This window comes from Carex rostrata, chromosome 3 (assembly GCF_964058835.1).
Source record: "Carex rostrata chromosome 3, lpCarRost1.2, whole genome shotgun sequence".
Classification (NCBI taxonomy): domain Eukaryota; kingdom Viridiplantae; phylum Streptophyta; class Magnoliopsida; order Poales; family Cyperaceae; genus Carex; species Carex rostrata.
Window position 1 is genome coordinate 2,384,087 of NC_135920.1, and position 18,173 is coordinate 2,402,259.

The following is an 18,173-nucleotide window of genomic DNA, read 5'->3' on the forward strand; positions in this document are numbered from 1 at the left end:
TGCTACTAAAAAACAATCATGTGAATAACTCAATGCATAACAAAACCTAAAAGAACGAACAATAACCATTTTTGTAGAACCAAAAAATAAAGCGAGTAATATCAACTGCCGTTTGAAAACTACCACAAGAATAGCTAAATCTACCGCACACTATTCTGGCTTATAACAGCTGTCACAGAAAAAATAAAAAAGGAACAGAAAGAAATAAGCTAGTGCTTCCAAGGTTGTTAGACTAAGGAAGCTCTCTGACAGCCTGCACCAGTATTCCCCGTACTCGTCGAATCCTCCTGCTCCTGCATGTCGTCTGGCCTAGTACTGGGTTCCCTTTCACCGCAACTCTTGTAAGCGTTTCCAATACGACCCCGCACAGACGTGCCTGGGTCAGGGTGATAAGAGCGGTTATTGGCACTTGCACCAGTGCTGGTACACGCACTAGTACGGTTTGGAGAAGCCATGGGCAGGCCATTTGACCACAGAGCTTGATCTGGGTCAGTCATATCAGCATCAGGAGCCACCAACTGGCTGTTTGCCCATAAAGTTTGATCTGGGTTGTACGCATCGGCATCTGGAGCATTGATAGCAGATGCGAGCACACCGCTCAACCTCAAAGGGTCTGAAAGAGTAACTGATTTAGGTATCGGATCAGGCTGCATTCCCATTAGATTCCGCTCCAGAAAGGTCTGAAAAAAATAATAGGAAGATCAAAGGTCAGTTTCAGTCATGTCTAAACATAAATAGCACAACTCAGTTTCCATTGACAATAATAGGGCTTTTAATGTGACAGCTAGGATTACCCTAATTGCAACTGATTAAACAAGTCTTATCGTAAGTTTAAATTGTACTCCATTTTTCATAATAAAAAAATATAAATATAACATAGCCTCTTTGTGCATTCAAATCATGAAAATTGCCAATAAAGAACACAAATACAGGAGCCAATAAAAAAGAAGGTGAAATTAAGTGCTTATGGTGCCCGTACGAGGTTCATTATAATGCAATTGGGGCCATGATCCATGGGGCACATATCCCCTCTAGCACAGTAACCCAGGTCCTCAAAATCTGGGCACCGCTGACAAGGAAAGCCCGTTTTCTTCATCGAAGCCCCCACTGTCCCTCGGCTGTGACGTGCATTGTTTGACCGACAACGCCTCTTGTCGACAGAGTGATCCAGGGGCCTGACCCGTTTCTTGGTTGGTTGTACAGTCGAGGGTTCTTCTGCCGGGCTTCTGTTCTCATCTGGTATGGGAACCCCGGACAACTGGCATCTCTGGTGCTTGAGGCTGCGATCGACATCATTCTCGTCAGCAATTTCATTATCCTCAGAGTCCATCGCAGAGTCGTCAGAGATGCCATTGGCAGAGACATGCTGTTCCCTTGAGGGCGGCACCGGTTTGTTTATGGTATTTATAATCTTTTGTATTTTCCTGGTTTTCCAATCAGACGGGCATTCAGTGAGGTCAGTCACGAACGAACTCACTGCCACCAAGAGGTCTGCAACAGCCTACAAAAGCAAATATTGTTTTCTTAAGATGTGACTAGAAGGAAAGCCCTAAATAAGAAAGAAATTTGCGAGAATAAATTCACATAAACAAAATACAAATTCAAATGATATGTTATCAAAAAAATCTTTACAGCTGCCACAAATACTTGCAATCAATTTTTCCATCTTTTTTTTTTTTTTTGCTTGATGCTCAACTGGGACTAAAACATCATGACATGGTGAAATTGTACCCTAAAGCGGTACATCTTATTCCCGTGTGCTTTTCAATGCCGTGTCAAAAAAGCCACTAAAACAGCCGTTAACTCTTTAAAAACAAACATGATAATTGTATTTCATATGTACTTCTCTATGTAGATATCCAATAATTTGGTACTCAACATACTAAGGAAATATTATAACTAGTGACAGAACTAATAGATATATATATATATATAACAGATTTGCTACCTCTTGGGTCCCATTATTGACACCAGACCGAACCTGTTGACTTGTCGCCCTTTTTCTTCCCATGGTTCAGAGTTTGTTTGGGGATTACGAATTTTCTGTATCGTCATTAGACCCCCGAGAAATGCAAAAGGGAAAAGGCTTAATGGTAACACAGATACTTAACCACAATCTTTTACTAATCTACATTACTAACTCTACTTTCTTGATACAAAAAAACGTAGATTTAAAATTAGCCCTAATTTCTCAATCTAACCAATATCTATGCATGTTAACTTGTGAATTATAATTTAAAACGAATTAACAAAATCGATTATCCAATTACAGACGATAATCTACGCATGGCGGATATCGGATTCTTTTATACTCCTATAATAAATACAACGTCACGCAAGATCGCTTCCGACGCAAAGCGCCTCAGACATATCGCAAAATCAATAATTTTACACAGCCAAATAGAAGATAATCGCATGCAAAACAATAAAGCAGATAATTGCATGCAAACAGAAGATATCAACTAAAAGAAACGAGAAGAAATCGATTAAACCAAACCTGACAAATTATCAAATTTCCCTATCGAATGGTCTCGGAGAGAGCTCTGCCCTACCTCAATTCTTGAGCTCTCTATTTTTCTCCCCGTTCTTCCAACAAAACGAAACAAAGGATCGACCAATTCTTGATTGCTTGTGATACCCAAATTGGAGTGTGTATCCTCTGAGATATCTCATATTTTGCGTGACCGACGTGTCCGGTGCCTATTCGGCGTTAGCGTGGGGGCTAGTATTATTAGAGCTTTGAGATTCTTACAGATCGTATTTCAACGGTTGAGATTTCCAAGAAAGTCGTGCAAAATATGAGATATCTCAGCAGAAACGAATTCTCCAAATTGTCCTCAGTGAAGGAATCGTCGAAGAGAACTTGGGCTTATTTGGGCTCATGCTTTGAGTGAGTTGTACTATGAAAATGGCTATCCGATCGAATCTGATGTGTGTATTTTTGGGAAAGAATATTACCAAGTAAAGACTAGGGGTGCAAACGGATCGGATACGGATTTGATAGTGCTAAAATCATATCCGTGTCCGTTTTTTTTTTTGGATACGGGATACGGATCGGATATTAATCGGATACGGATACAGATACGGATTGGATATTAAAATATATACGAATACGGATCGGATATTAAACGGATACGGATCGAATATTTTTCAGATACGAATACGAATACGGATATAATTCGGATTCTTAATTTATTTTATCACCTTTTCTTATATGTAACTGATTTTTCTTTTGTAAATCTCAATTCTTATATTATGCACGTAGTTGTCCTGATCCTCCAACGGCTAAGATTGAAGGATAAATTTTCGAATTGAATATCAACCCTCCAATAAAATAACCTGTCTTCTTTTGATTATAAACATCTATTTTATGTGTAGAAATTTAAATTTAGTTAAAAACATGCTCGCCACACAGACTGCTACATGGTTTATCACATTAAAATTGAATAAATCCTTAGCAATTCGTTTTCTTATTTCTCCTTAGAGCTATATTTTATTCTTCCAATTAAATTATTTCCTTATTTCTCTACTTCCTCCGTTTCATTTCCCTGCCATCTATAAAAACTAATTAATCTGAGCATGCCTTGTTTTGCTAACTCTCAATGAAGGTTTACAATTGTCAATTGTCATTAATATGTGTAGACTAACTTATATATAAAGTTTTTTAAATGCCGAAAATTTAACTCATATAATGAACAAAGATGGAAAATACAATCCAATGTCTTTTATAAATTTTGTAATAATACGATAATTTATCTAGAGAATAATCATTATAATGAATATAAAAAAACTAATAATAAGAACGTCACAAGATATTCTTTATGTGAAGTTATCCAAATGAGAGTTTCGATATAACAAATTTAATGTGCAATTTGGGTTAAAAAATTTCAAATATAAACAAAAAATAAATTTTCCTACAAAATGTCGTAGCATTATAGAGAATTTTTTTATTTTTATAAATTATTATTAAATAATATAAGAATATAGATTCAGTACATGAATTTTTTTATGGCTTAGCAGGCGCTGAGTGGGTAACTCGGATTTAAATTTTGGAATTAAGTTAGTAGTTTGGGTCCAAAGTTTAAATCGGAACCACTAATTCGGCTTCAAAGTTTGAATCTGAACTACTAACTTGGTTCAAAAGTTTTAAATTCAAACCACTAACTTAGAGCCTTCTAGACCTTTGAAAATCTAACGTACTCCATCAATTTTTCTATATTATTTAATGATAATTTTTAAAATTCAAAATTCTCTGGTAAAATTTTTGTGCTATAAAATGTTCAAAGTTTACTTTTGTATTTATATTTGAAAATTTATACTCAAATTGCACATAAAATTTGTTGTATTGGAACTCTCTTCTATATGACTTTTTTTTTTTTGATAAAAAAAAATATCTTCTGGTAATTTGTTATAAATTTATTTTACTTGTGTCATAATATAATAATGGAGATTTCATAAAGACAAACTGGATTTTTTTTTCTATTTTTGTTGACCACGTGAGTCGATTTTTCTATGCTTAGAAACATTAATGACATACCAAGTATTTAATTATTGTGAAAACCACCATTGAGAGGTCGAAAATGTGGCAGACCAGGATTTGTTAGTTTTCATAGATGACAGGAAAATTCTACCCACTTGTGGGCGGATGATTTGATTCCTTCATTTATCCTCTTTCTCTATAGTTTCGACAATGAAAATGAAAACAATCATATTATTTTTATTTTGTTTAGGGTTATTGTATTTTTATAAATAGATGAATATCAGATCTTGTGCTGACAAAAGCAATAAATCTTTCTGATATGAAGAGAAAATGAATCCTATCTAAAACTTTCATGTACATAAATGATATGTAGAGAAATTTCTATTATTAAAATAATTTTCATGAATAATATATATGTAGAGAAAATCCTTATTTCAATCATTTAATTATATATTTTTCAAATTTCTTTCTTTACATATCATCTCCTCTAAATTGTTTAATGATGTGTCTCTTTAAATCGAAATGATATTTCAAAAAAAAAATCATCATACATTTTGTCTCTTTTTTTCTTTATTTTTATTTATTATTTGAATTTTTATATTTTTTCAATTTGTCTTTTATTTTCATTTTTTTTTAATTTTGTGTGAATGTCAAATAAAAAAGTATATTCATATTTTATTTAATCTTATAATATTTCTCCGTTGCAATGCACGGGCACGATACTAGTATGTTTTAATGGCGGCTATATTTTTTTCCTGAAGATGTTGCATTGGGAATTGAAAATTATTTTATTAAAGAATGTCACATTTGAAGTTTCAAACAAAGAGTCAAAAATCATATAGCAAAAGCCAATAGTTATTACGGGGAATTTTAAGAATTGTTAGTTCAGTGAGATCAAAATCAAAGTACTGGCATATTCTCATTATTATCTTTTATAGTGGCGCATTCTATTTTTAATCTTGAACATAGGATCTCTCTTATTTTTCTTATTAAGTATGTAGATATTATGATTAAAAAAATAAATTTTAAATTAAACATCCCTACAATTAAATAATCTATCTTTTTTATTTTATTTTATGCATCATTTGATGATTTTTATGTATATAAATTTGAATTTATATAGACACGTACTTGCTGGACATACCCGTCGACGTCTCTTCAACACTCTTTATTTCACATAATCTACATTTCCTCCTCTTTTCTCATTCTTTTTTTTTTAAAGCTTTCCTAAACTCTATTATTTTGTTGTCCAATACTTGATTTTCTGATTGAAACTGATTTCTTTCTATTTTATTTTAAAAAAAAATTGAATTTGTTGATAATTGAGTGATCATCTCTTTGTTTCTTTTCTTTTTTTTTAATCATTTAAGAAATGTTATTTGTCATTTAATGATCTCATTTAATTAAACATGATTTATATTCTCTATATTACGTACATAAATGCATATATTCCTTCTAACAATAACAAGAGTCATAATATAACAACAAAATGTGTCACACTAAGTCCCTGTTCGGCGGCATGCTAAGGAATAGGAATGGGAACCAAAAGTTTTGAACTAATTTTTACTGTTTACCGTGGGGGAAAAAAACTTTGGTCTGAGTGAATTTTTTTTTTTCCATGTGAATAATAATCTGCCGAACAGAGCCTAAGACAACAACAACAAAAGTACAACTTATATGAGTGATTTTTTTTCTCTCTCGTTACTCTTTAAAAAAACATAAAGAAGAATCATATATATATATATCAATAAAGCATGAGCTTTACATTTGCATTAAGTCCACATTATTTCTCAATAAACTTTATTATACTAATTAAGTTTTTGTACTATGAAATGCACAGAAACTTCTAATTACATAAAACAAGAACTAGCTGTCTATGCTATAAACATTTTTTTTAAGAATTGATATTTAGTTGACTTTCTAACCATCCAATATATTTCAAGACATTAAATATTTTCAATTGTTGGATGCGTCATTAATTATGGTAAAATTAATCGTAAAGTTAGAAAATTATCCTTCACTAATAAATACTTTTGAATGTGTGGAATTATAACTAATGCACATACAAAATTTGTAAAATTAATTAGTTCTCTAAATTATTTTCTTCGGTGAAGATTATTAAAGAAATTGTAACTATGTTGTTTTTAGATATGTTTTTTATATGATTTTTTCCAGGAAGAATTAGCCAGCATAAAAAAAAATTGGCTCATCAAACGTTTTTATTATTTTAAAATATTTTTATTCTTTATAATCTTTTTTTTTTGAACCCGTATTCTTTATAATCTCAATCATATATAACATTGTTAAAAGACACTTTTATAGGTCTTTATTGGAAATTGACACCAATTATTTTTAAATTATGTGAATGACACTACAAGTTTTCTTTTATCCTGAGTACATGGTTGAGGTTAAAACCAGCACATATAAAGCACTGATAACGAGTAACTGATGAGAAATGACTGAATAACACTAATAAATTTTGACCAACTCTATTTGTAATGTTTATCCCAAATAAGAGACCCTCACCCTCTATAAGCAATATAATTTATAAAATATTATTAAATTATATAACTCAGCCACGTCTATCCAGAAATAGTGTCACGCACTTCAACAAATATAAGGTCTCTTCAAATCGCCAGAGTTTATACGGACTGATTATTATTTTCAACATGAAGAAGATTCTGATGCCATGAATTTAATTTTTTTTTTTTAATGCTACTAAAAAACAATCATGTGAATAACTCAATGCATAACAAAACCTAAAAGAACGAACAATAACCATTTTTGTAGAACCAAAAAATAAAGCGAGTAATATCAACTGCCGTTTGAAAACTACCACAAGAATAGCTAAATCTACCGCACACTATTCTGGCTTATAACAGCTGTCACAGAAAAAATAAAAAAGGAACAGAAAGAAATAAGCTAGTGCTTCCAAGGTTGTTAGACTAAGGAAGCTCTCTGACAGCCTGCACCAGTATTCCCCGTACTCGTCGAATCCTCCTGCTCCTGCATGTCGTCTGGCCTAGTACTGGGTTCCCTTTCACCGCAACTCTTGTAAGCGTTTCCAATACGACCCCGCACAGACGTGCCTGGGTCAGGGTGATAAGAGCGGTTATTGGCACTTGCACCAGTGCTGGTACACGCACTAGTACGGTTTGGAGAAGCCATGGGCAGGCCATTTGACCACAGAGCTTGATCTGGGTCAGTCATATCAGCATCAGGAGCCACCAACTGGCTGTTTGCCCATAAAGTTTGATCTGGGTTGTACGCATCGGCATCTGGAGCATTGATAGCAGATGCGAGCACACCGCTCAACCTCAAAGGGTCTGAAAGAGTAACTGATTTAGGTATCGGATCAGGCTGCATTCCCATTAGATTCCGCTCCAGAAAGGTCTGAAAAAAATAATAGGAAGATCAAAGGTCAGTTTCAGTCATGTCTAAACATAAATAGCACAACTCAGTTTCCATTGACAATAATAGGGCTTTTAATGTGACAGCTAGGATTACCCTAATTGCAACTGATTAAACAAGTCTTATCGTAAGTTTAAATTGTACTCCATTTTTCATAATAAAAAAATATAAATATAACATAGCCTCTTTGTGCATTCAAATCATGAAAATTGCCAATAAAGAACACAAATACAGGAGCCAATAAAAAAGAAGGTGAAATTAAGTGCTTATGGTGCCCGTACGAGGTTCATTATAATGCAATTGGGGCCATGATCCATGGGGCACATATCCCCTCTAGCACAGTAACCCAGGTCCTCAAAATCTGGGCACCGCTGACAAGGAAAGCCCGTTTTCTTCATCGAAGCCCCCACTGTCCCTCGGCTGTGACGTGCATTGTTTGACCGACAACGCCTCTTGTCGACAGAGTGATCCAGGGGCCTGACCCGTTTCTTGGTTGGTTGTACAGTCGAGGGTTCTTCTGCCGGGCTTCTGTTCTCATCTGGTATGGGAACCGTGGACAACTGGCATCTCTGGTGCTTGAGGCTGCGATCGACATCATTCCCGTCAGCAATTTCATTATCCTCAGAGTCCATCGCAGAGTCGTCAGAGATGCCATTGGCAGAGACATGCTGTTCCCTTGAGGGCGGCACTGGTTTGTTTATGGTATTTATAATCTTTTGTATTTTCCTGGTTTTCCAATCAGACGGGCATTCAGTGAGGTCAGTCACGAATGAACTCACTGCCACCAAGAGGTCTGCAACAGCCTACAAAAGCAAATATTGTTTTCTTAAGATGTGACTAGAAGGAAAGCCCTAAATAAGAAAGAAATTTGCGAGAATAAAATCACATAAACAAAATACAAATTCTAATGATATGTTATCAAAAAAATCTTTACAGCTGCCACAAATACTTGCAATCAATTTTTCATCTTTTTTTTTTTTGCTTGATGCTCAACTGGGACTAAAACATCATGACATGGTGAAATTGTACCCTAAAGCGGTACATCTTATTCCCGTGTGCTTTTCAATGCCGTGTCAAAAAAGCCACTAAAACAGCCGTTAACTCTTTAAAAACAAACATGATAATTGTATTTCATATGTACTTCTCTATATAGATATCCAATAATTTGGTACTCAACATACTAAGGAAATATTATAACTAGTGACAGAACTAATAGATATATATATATATAACAGATTTGCTACCTCTTGGGTCCCATTATTGACACCAGACCGAACCTGTTGACTTGTCGCCCTTTTTCTTCCCATGGTTCAGAGTTTGTTTGGGGATTACGAATTTTCTGTATCGTCATTAGACCCCCGAGAAATGCAAAAGGGAAAAGGCTTAATGGTAACACAGATACTTAACCACAATCTTTTACTAATCTACATTACTAACTCTACTTTCTTGATACAAAAAAACGTAGATTTAAAATTAGCCCTAATTTCTCAATCTAACCAATATCTATGCATGTTAACTTGTGAATTATAATTTAAAACGAATTAACAAAATCGATTATCCAATTACAGACGATAATCTACGCATGGCGGATATCGGATTCTTTTATACTCCTATAATAAATACAACGTCACGCAAGATCGCTTCCGACGCAAAGCGCCTCAGACATATCGCAAAATCAATAATTTTACACAGCCAAATAGAAGATAATCGCATGCAAAACAATAAAGCAGATAATTGCATGCAAACAGAAGATATCAACTAAAAGAAACGAGAAGAAATCGATTAAACCAAACCTGACAAATTATCAAATTTCCCTATCGAATGGTCTCGGAGAGAGCTCTGCCCTACCTCAATTCTTGAGCTCTCTATTTTTCTCCCCGTTCTTCCAACAAAACGAAACAAAGGATCGACCAATTCTTGATTGCTTGTGATACCCAAATTGGAGTGTGTATGCTCTGAGATATCTCATATTTTGCGTGACCGACGTGTCCGGTGCCTATTCGGCGTTAGCGTGGGGGCTAGTATTATTAGAGCTTTGAGATTCTTACAGATCGTATTTCAACGGTTGAGATTTCCAAGAAAGTCGTGCAAAATATGAGATATCTCAGCAGAAACGAATTCTCCAAATTGTCCTCAGTGAAGGAATCGTCGAAGAGAACTTGGGCTTATTTGGGCTCATGCTTTGAGTGAGTTGTACTATGAAAATGGCTATCCGATCGAATCTGATGTGTGTATTTTTGGGAAAGAATATTACCAAGTAAAGACTAGGGGTGCAAACGGATCGGATACGGATTTGATAGTGCTAAAATCATATCCGTGTCCGTTTTTTTTTTTGGATACGGGATACGGATCGGATATTAATCGGATACGGATACAGATACGGATTGGATATTAAAATATATACGAATACGGATCGGATATTAAACGGATACGGATCGAATATTTTTCAGATACGAATACGAATACGGATATAATTCGGATTCTTAATTTATTTTATCACCTTTTCTTATATGTAACTGATTTTTCTTTTGTAAATCTCAATTCTTATATTATGCACGTAGTTGTCCTGATCCTCCAACGGGTAAGATTGAAGGATAAATTTTCGAATTGAATATCAACCCTCCAATAAAATAACCTGTCTTCTTTTGATTATAAACATCTATTTTATGTGTAGAAATTGAAATTTAGTTAAAAACATGCTCGCCACACAGACTGCTACATGGTTTATCACATTAAAATTGAATAAATCCTTAGCAATTCGTTTTCTTATTTCTCCTTAGAGCTATATTTTATTCTTCCAATTAAATTATTTCCTTATTTCTCTACTTCCTCCGTTTCATTTCCCTGCCATCTATAAAAACTAATTAATCTGAGCATGCCTTGTTTTGCTAACTCTCAATGAAGGTTTACAATTGTCAATTGTCATTAATATGTGTAGACTAACTTATATATAAAGTTTTTTAAATGCCGAAAATTTAACTCATATAATGAACAAAGATGGAAAATACAATCCAATGTCTTTTATAAATTTTGTAATAATACGATAATTTATCTAGAGAATAATCATTATAATGAATATAAAAAAATTAATAATAAGAACATCACAAGATATTCTTTATGTGAAGTTATCCAAATGAGAGTTTCGATATAACAAATTTAATGTGCAATTTGGGTTTTCAAATATAAACAAAAAATAAATTTTCCTACAAAATGTCGTAGCATTATAGAGAATTTTTTTATTTTTATAAATTATTATTAAATAATATAAGAATATAGATTCAGTACATGAATTTTTTTATGGCTTAGCAGGCGCTGAGTGGGTAACTCGGATTTAAATTTTGGAATTAAGTTAGTAGTTTGGGTCCAAAGTTTAAATCGGAACCACTAATTCGGCTTCAAAGTTTGAATCTGAACTACTAACTTGGTTCAAAAGTTTTAAATTCAAACCACTAACTTAGAGCCTTCTAGACCTTTGAAAATCTAACGTACTCCATCAATTTTTCTATATTATTTAATGATAATTTTTAAAATTCAAAATTCTCTGGTAAAATTTTTGTGCTATAAAATGTTCAAAGTTTACTTTTGTATTTATATTTGAAAATTTATAACTCAAATTGCACATAAAATTTGTTGTATTGGAACTCTTTTTTTTTGATAAAAAAAAATATCTTCTGGTAATTTGTTATAAATTTATTTTACTTGTGTCATAATATAATAATGGAGATTTCATAAAGACAAACTGGATTTTTTTTTCTATTTTTGTTGACCACGTGAGTCGATTTTTCTATGCTTAGAAACATTAATGACATACCAAGTATTTAATTATTGTGAAAACCACCATTGAGAGGTCGAAAATGTGGCAGACCAGGATTTGTTAGTTTTCATAGATGACAGGAAAATTCTACCCACTTGTGGGCGGATGATTTGATTCCTTCATTTATCCTCTTTCTCTATAGTTTCGACAATGAAAATGAAAACAATCATATTATTTTTATTTTGTTTAGGGTTATTGTATTTTTATAAATAGATGAATATCAGATCTTGTGCTGACAAAAGCAATAAATCTTTCTGATATGAAGAGAAAATGAATCCTATCTAAAACTTTCATGTACATAAATGATATGTAGAGAAATTTCTATTATTAAAATAATTTTCATGAATAATATATATGTAGAGAAAATCCTTATTTCAATCATTTAATTATATATTTTTCAAATTTCTTTCTTTACATATCATCTCCTCTAAATTGTTTAATGATGTGTCTCTTTAAATCGAAATGATATTTCAAAAAAAAAATCATCATACATTTTGTCTCTTTTTTTCTTTATTTTTATTTATTATTTGAATTTTTATATTTTTTCAATTTGTCTTTTATTTTCATTTTTTTTAATTTTGTGTGAATGTCAAATAAAAAAGTATATTCATATTTTATTTAATCTTATAATATTTCTCCGTTGCAATGCACGGGCACGATACTAGTATGTTTTAATGGCGGCTATATTTTTTTCCTGAAGATGTTGCATTGGGAATTGAAAATTATTTTATTAAAGAATGTCACATTTGAAGTTTCAAACAAAGAGTCAAAAATCATATAGCAAAAGCCAATAGTTATTACGGGGAATTTTAAGAATTGTTAGTTCAGTGAGGTCAAAATCAAAGTACTGGCATATTCTCATTATTATCTTTTATAGTGGCGCATTCTATTTTTAATCTTGAACATAGGATCTCTCTTATTTTTCTTATTAAGTATGTAGATATTATGATTAAAAAAATAAATTTTAAATTAAACATCCCTACAATTAAATAATCTATCTTTTTTATTTTATTTTATGCATCATTTGATGATTTTTATGTATATAAATTTGAATTTATATAGACACGTACTCGCTGGACATACCCGTCGACGTCTCTTCAACACTCTTTATTTCACATAATCTACATTTCCTCCTCTTTTCTCATTCTTTTTTTTGAAAGCTTTCCTAAACTCTATTATTTTGTTGTCCAATACTTGATTTTCTGATTGAAACTGATTTCTTTCTATTTTATTTTTAAAAAAAAATTGAATTTGTTGATAATTGAGTGATCATCTCTTTGTTTCTTTTCTTTTTTTTTAATCATTTAAGAAATGTTATTTGTCATTTAATGATCTCATTTAATTAAACATGATTTATATTCTCTATATTACGTACATAAAAGCATATATTCCTTCTAACAATAACAAGAGTCATAATATAACAACAAAATGTGTCACACTAAGTCCCTGTTCGGCGGCATGCTAAGGAATAGGAATGGGAACCAAAAGTTTTGAACTAATTTTTACTGTTCACCGTGGGGGAAAAAAACTTTGGTCTGAGTGAATTTTTTTTTTTCCATGTGAATAATAATCTGCCGAACAGAGCCTAAGACAACAACAACAAAAGTACAACTTATATGAGTGATTTTTTTCTCTCTCGTTACTCTTTAAAAAAACATAAAGAAGAATCATATATATATATATATCAATAAAGCATGAGCTTTACATTTGCATTAAGTCCACATTATTTCTCAATAAACTTTATTATACTAATTAAGTTTTTGTACTATGAAATGCACAGAAACTTCTAATTACATAAAACAAGAACTAGCTGTCTATGCTATAAACATTTTTTTTAAGAATTGATATTTAGTTGACTTTCTAACCATCCAATATATTTCAAGACATTAAATATTTTCAATTGTTGGATGCGTCATTAATTATGGTAAAATTAATCGTAAAGTTAGAAAATTATCCTTCACTAATAAATACTTTTGAATTTGTGGAATTACAACTAATGCACATACAAAATTTGTAAAATTAATTAGTTCTCTAAATTATTTTCTTCGGTGAAGATTATTAAAGAAATTGTAACTATGTTGTTTTTAGATATGTTTTTTATATGATTTTTTCCAGGAAGAATTAGCCTGCATAAAAAAATTGGCTCATCAAATGTTTTTATTATTTTAAAATATTTTTATTCTTTATAATCTCAATCATATATAACATTGTTAAAAGACACTTTTATAGGTCTTTATTGGAAATTGACACCAATTTTTTTTTTTTTATTCATGATAGAAGAAGGAAACCGAGAGAAGTTTTTCATAATCTATCTTGCAACTTTAATTTACATGAATTCATTTTTTAAGTATTTCTTAAATTATGTGAATGACAATAGGTATAACGTTTTATATTGCCTAACTTTAGTAATTATTTTTAAATTATGTGAATGACACTACAAGTTTTCTTTTATCCCAAATAAGAGACCCTCACCCTCTATAAGCAATATAATTTATAAAATATTATTAAATTATATAACTCAGCCACGTCTATCCAGAAATAGTGTCACGCACTTCAACAAATATAAGGTCTCTTCAAATCGCCAGAGTTTATACGGACTGATTATTATTTTCAACATGAAGAAGATTCTGATGCCATGAATTTAATTTTTTTTTTTAATGCTACTAAAAAACAATCATGTGAATAACTCAATGCATAACAAAACCTAAAAGAACGAACAATAACCATTTTTGTAGAACCAAAAAATAAAGCGAGTAATATCAACTGCCGTTTGAAAACTACCACAAGAATAGCTAAACCTACCACACACTATTCTGGCTTATAACAGCTGTCACAGAAAAAATAAAAAAGGAACAGAAAGAAATAAGCTAGTGCTTCCAAGGTTGTTAGACTAATGAAGCTCTCTGACAGCCTGCACCAGTATTGCCAGTACTCGATGAATCCTCCTGCTCCTGCATGTCGTCTGGCCTAGTACTGGGTTCCCTTTCACCGCAACTCTTGTAAGCGTTTCCAATACGACCCCGCACAGACGTGCCTGGGTCAGGGTGATAAGAGCGGTTATTGGCACTTGCACCAGTGCTGGTACACGCACTAGTACGGTTTGGAAAAGCCACGGGCAGGCCATTTGACCACAGAGCTTGATCTGGGTCAGTCATATCAGCATCAGGAGCCACCAACTGGCTGTTTGCCCATAAAGGTTGATCGGGGTTGTACGCATCAGCATCTGGAGCATTGATAGCAGATGCGAGCACACCGCTCAACCTCAAAGGGTCTGAAAGAGTAACTGATTTAGGTATCGGATCAGGCTGCATTCCCATTAGATTCCGCTCCAGAAAGGTCTGAAAAAAATAATAGGAAGATCAAAGGTCAGTTTCAGTCATGTCTAAACATAAATAGCACAACTCAGTTTCCATTGACAATAATAGGGCTTTTAATGTGACAGCTAGGATTACCCTAATTGCAACTGATTAAACAAGTCTTATCGTAAGTTTAAATTGTACTCCATTTTTCATAATAAAAAAATATAAATATAACATAGTATTATAAAATGACTTTTAACACAAATCAGTCTCACTATAGCCTCTTTGTGCATTCAAATCATGAAAATTGCCAATAAAGAACACAAATACAGGAGCCAATAAAAAAGAAGGTGAAATTAAGTGCTTATGGTGCCCGTACGAGGTTCATTATAATGCAATTGGGGCCATGATCCATGGGGCACATAGCCCCTCTAGCACAGTAACCCAACTCCTCATAATCTGGGCAACGCTGACAAGGAATGCCCGTTTTCTTCATCGAAGCCCCCACTGTCCCTCGGCTGTGACATGCATTGTTTGACCAACAACGCCTCTTGTCGACAGAGTGATCAGCGGGCCTGACCCGTTTCTTGGTTGGTTGTACAGTCGAGGGTTCTTCTACAGGGCTTCTGTTTTCATCTGGTATGGGAACCGTGGACAACTGGCATCTCTGGTGCTTGAGGCTGCGATCGACATCATTCCCGTCAGCAATTTCATTATCCTCAGAGTCCATCGCAGAGTCGTCAGAGATGCCATTGGCAGAGACATGCTGTTCCCTTGAGGGCGGCACCGGTTTGTTTATGGTATTTATAATCTTTTGTATTTTCCTGGTTTTCCAATCAGACGGGCATTCAGTGAGGTCAGTCACGAACGAACTCACTGCCACCAAGAGGTCTGCAACAGCCTACAAAAGCAAATATTGTTTTCTTAAGATGTGACTAGAAGGAAAGCCCTAAATAAGAAAGAAATTTGCGAGAATAAATTCACATAAACAAAATACAAATTCAAATGATATGTTATCAAAAAAATCTTTACAGCTGCCACAAATACTTGCAATCAATTTTTCCATCTTTTTTTTTTTTTGCTTGATGCTCAACTGGGACTAAAACATCATGACATGGTGAAATTGTACCCTAAAGCGGTACATCTTATTCCCGTGTGCTTTTCAATGCCGTGTCAAAAAAGCCACTAAAACAGCCGTTAACTCTTTAAAAACAAACATGATAATTGTATTTCATATGTACTTCTCTATCTAGATATCCAATAATTTGGTACTCAACATACTAAGGAAATATTATAACTAGTGACAGAACTAATAGATATATATATATATAACAGATTTGCTACCTCTTGGGTCCCATTATTGACACCAGACCGAACCTGTTGACTTGTCGCCCTTTTTCTTCCCATGGTTCAGAGTTTGTTTGGGGATTACGAATTTTCTGTATCGTCATTAGACCCCCGAGAAATGCAAAAGGGAAAAGGCTTAATGGTAACACAGATACTTAACCACAATCTTTTACTAATCTACATTACTAACTCTACTTTCTTGATACAAAAAAACGTAGATTTAAAATTAGCCCTAATTTCTCAATCTAACCAATATCTATGCATGTTAACTTGTGAATTATAATTTAAAACGAATTAACAAAATCGATTATCCAATTACAGACGATAATCTACGCATGGTGGATATCGGATTCTTTTATACTCCTATAATAAATACAACGTTACGCAAGATCGCTTCCGACGCAAAGCGCCTCAGACATATCGCAAAATCAATAATTTTACACAGTTAATCGCATGCAAATAGAAGATAATCGCATGCAAAACAATAAAGCAGATAATTGCATGCAAACAGAAGATATCAACTAAAAGAAACGGGAAAAAATCGATTAAACCAAACCTGACAAATTATCAAATTTCCCTATCGAATGGTCTCGGAGAGAGCTCTGCCCTACCTCAATTCTTGAGCTCTCTATGTTTCTCCCCGTTCTTCCAACAGAACGAAACAAACGATCGACCAATTCTTGATTTCTTGTGAGACCCAAATTGGAGTGTGTTTCCTCTGAGATATCTCATATTTTGCGTGACCGACGTGTCCGGTGTCTATTCGGCGATAGCGCGGGGGCTAGTATTATTAGAGCTTTGAGATTCTTACAGAACGTATTTCAACGGTTGGGATTTCCAAGAAAGTCGTGCAAAATATGAGATATCTCAGCGGAAACGAATTCCCCAAATTGTCCTCAGTCGGTGAAGCAATCGTCGAAGAGAACTTGGGCTTATGTGGGCTTAACTAGACTGGGCTCATTCATTATTCCTGCTTTGAGTGAGTTGTACTAGAAAAATGGCTATCCGATCGAATCTGATGTGTGTATTTTTGGGAAAGAATATTACCAAGTAAAGAGTACGGGTGCAAACGGATCGGATACGGATCGGATAGTGCTAAAATCATATCTGTATCTTTTTTTTTCGGATACGGATACGGATACGGATCGAATATTAATCGGATACGGATACGGATCAGATATTAATCGGATACGGATACGGCTCGGATATTAAAACATATACGTATACGGATCAGATATTAAACAGATACGGATCGGATATTAAACGGATACGGATCGAATATTTTTCAAATACGAATACGAATACATATATAATTCGGATTCTTAATTCAAAATACATATGTTATGCCACTACAAAATATATATAGCCATAATTAAAATTCATCAATTCACTAACCATATCCAATTAACTAAAATTCATCAACATAACTATAATTTCAATCAAAATATACCAACACAAAATATATTATCTCTAAAAATATATAATTTTAAAATAAAAAGAGATAGTTTAATAAATTTTGTTAACACATCAATCGCTATTATCATGTCCATCTTCTTCTTCTGTTTCCTCCATATAATCAAAAATTGATGCTGCACAACCTGAAATTAAAATTTAAGTTACAACAGAATCGAATCAGAAATATATCATTTAAGAAATTGATTTAAGAAAGGATGGTTTGAATGCAAAGATATATAAAATTGTTAAAATTTATTTTTTGACTTTTCTATCAATATGAAAAAGGTTAGTTAATTAACTTTATTTTAATTATATACACGACTAAATAATATATGTGACATAATTGTTTGATTAATTATAGCAACAA

General features: G+C 33.1%; 4 protein-coding genes across 4 annotated transcripts in view; all 4 read right to left on the reverse strand.

Annotated features, from left to right (window-relative positions):
• The window catches only part of LOC144551938 (uncharacterized), a 44,351-nt gene that overhangs the window by 18,873 nt on the left and 7,305 nt on the right, over window positions 1–18,173 (reverse strand). The window lies entirely within an intron of this gene.
• Window positions 141–2,546, reverse strand: LOC144551726 (uncharacterized). Its single transcript, XM_078299806.1, has 4 exons — window positions 2,498–2,546; window positions 980–1,501; window positions 251–680; window positions 141–169 (listed from the first exon to the last, which is right to left on the reverse strand). The coding sequence occupies exons 2-4, from the start codon at window positions 1,328–1,330 to the stop codon at window positions 141–143; spliced, it is 810 nt and encodes a 269-aa protein (XP_078155932.1). The 5' UTR covers window positions 1,331–1,501; window positions 2,498–2,546.
• LOC144551732 (uncharacterized) lies at window positions 7,334–9,733 on the reverse strand. Its single transcript, XM_078299814.1, has 4 exons — window positions 9,685–9,733; window positions 8,173–8,694; window positions 7,444–7,873; window positions 7,334–7,362 (listed from the first exon to the last, which is right to left on the reverse strand). The coding sequence occupies exons 2-4, from the start codon at window positions 8,521–8,523 to the stop codon at window positions 7,334–7,336; spliced, it is 810 nt and encodes a 269-aa protein (XP_078155940.1). The 5' UTR covers window positions 8,524–8,694; window positions 9,685–9,733.
• Window positions 14,465–16,956, reverse strand: LOC144552020 (uncharacterized). The gene is made up of 3 exons (XM_078300129.1): window positions 16,908–16,956; window positions 15,384–15,905; window positions 14,465–15,043 (listed from the first exon to the last, which is right to left on the reverse strand). Exons 2-3 carry the CDS (start codon window positions 15,732–15,734, stop codon window positions 14,591–14,593), a joined length of 804 nt encoding a protein of 267 aa, XP_078156255.1. The 5' UTR covers window positions 15,735–15,905; window positions 16,908–16,956; the 3' UTR covers window positions 14,465–14,590.

What these genes read in the sequence shown, in the direction of transcription:
- LOC144551732 (XM_078299814.1), bottom strand. Translation starts at nt 8,523, where the DNA reads ATGGACTCTGAGGATAATGAAATTGCTGACGGGAATGATGTCGATCGC. An exon ending in ATTGCATTATAATGAACCTC is followed by an intron (nt 7,874 to 8,172) that starts GTACGGGCACCA and finishes TATTTTTTTCAG; the next exon opens with ACCTTTCTGGAGCGGAATCT. An exon ending in GGGGAATACTGGTGCAGGCT is followed by an intron (nt 7,363 to 7,443) that starts GTCAGAGAGCTT and finishes TTTCTGTGACAG; the next exon opens with CTGTTATAAGCCAGAATAGT.
- LOC144551726 (XM_078299806.1), bottom strand. Translation starts at nt 1,330, where the DNA reads ATGGACTCTGAGGATAATGAAATTGCTGACGAGAATGATGTCGATCGC. An exon ending in ATTGCATTATAATGAACCTC is followed by an intron (nt 681 to 979) that starts GTACGGGCACCA and finishes TATTTTTTTCAG; the next exon opens with ACCTTTCTGGAGCGGAATCT. An exon ending in GGGGAATACTGGTGCAGGCT is followed by an intron (nt 170 to 250) that starts GTCAGAGAGCTT and finishes TTTCTGTGACAG; the next exon opens with CTGTTATAAGCCAGAATAGT.
- LOC144552020 (XM_078300129.1), bottom strand. Translation starts at nt 15,734, where the DNA reads ATGGACTCTGAGGATAATGAAATTGCTGACGGGAATGATGTCGATCGC. An exon ending in ATTGCATTATAATGAACCTC is followed by an intron (nt 15,044 to 15,383) that starts GTACGGGCACCA and finishes TATTTTTTTCAG; the next exon opens with ACCTTTCTGGAGCGGAATCT.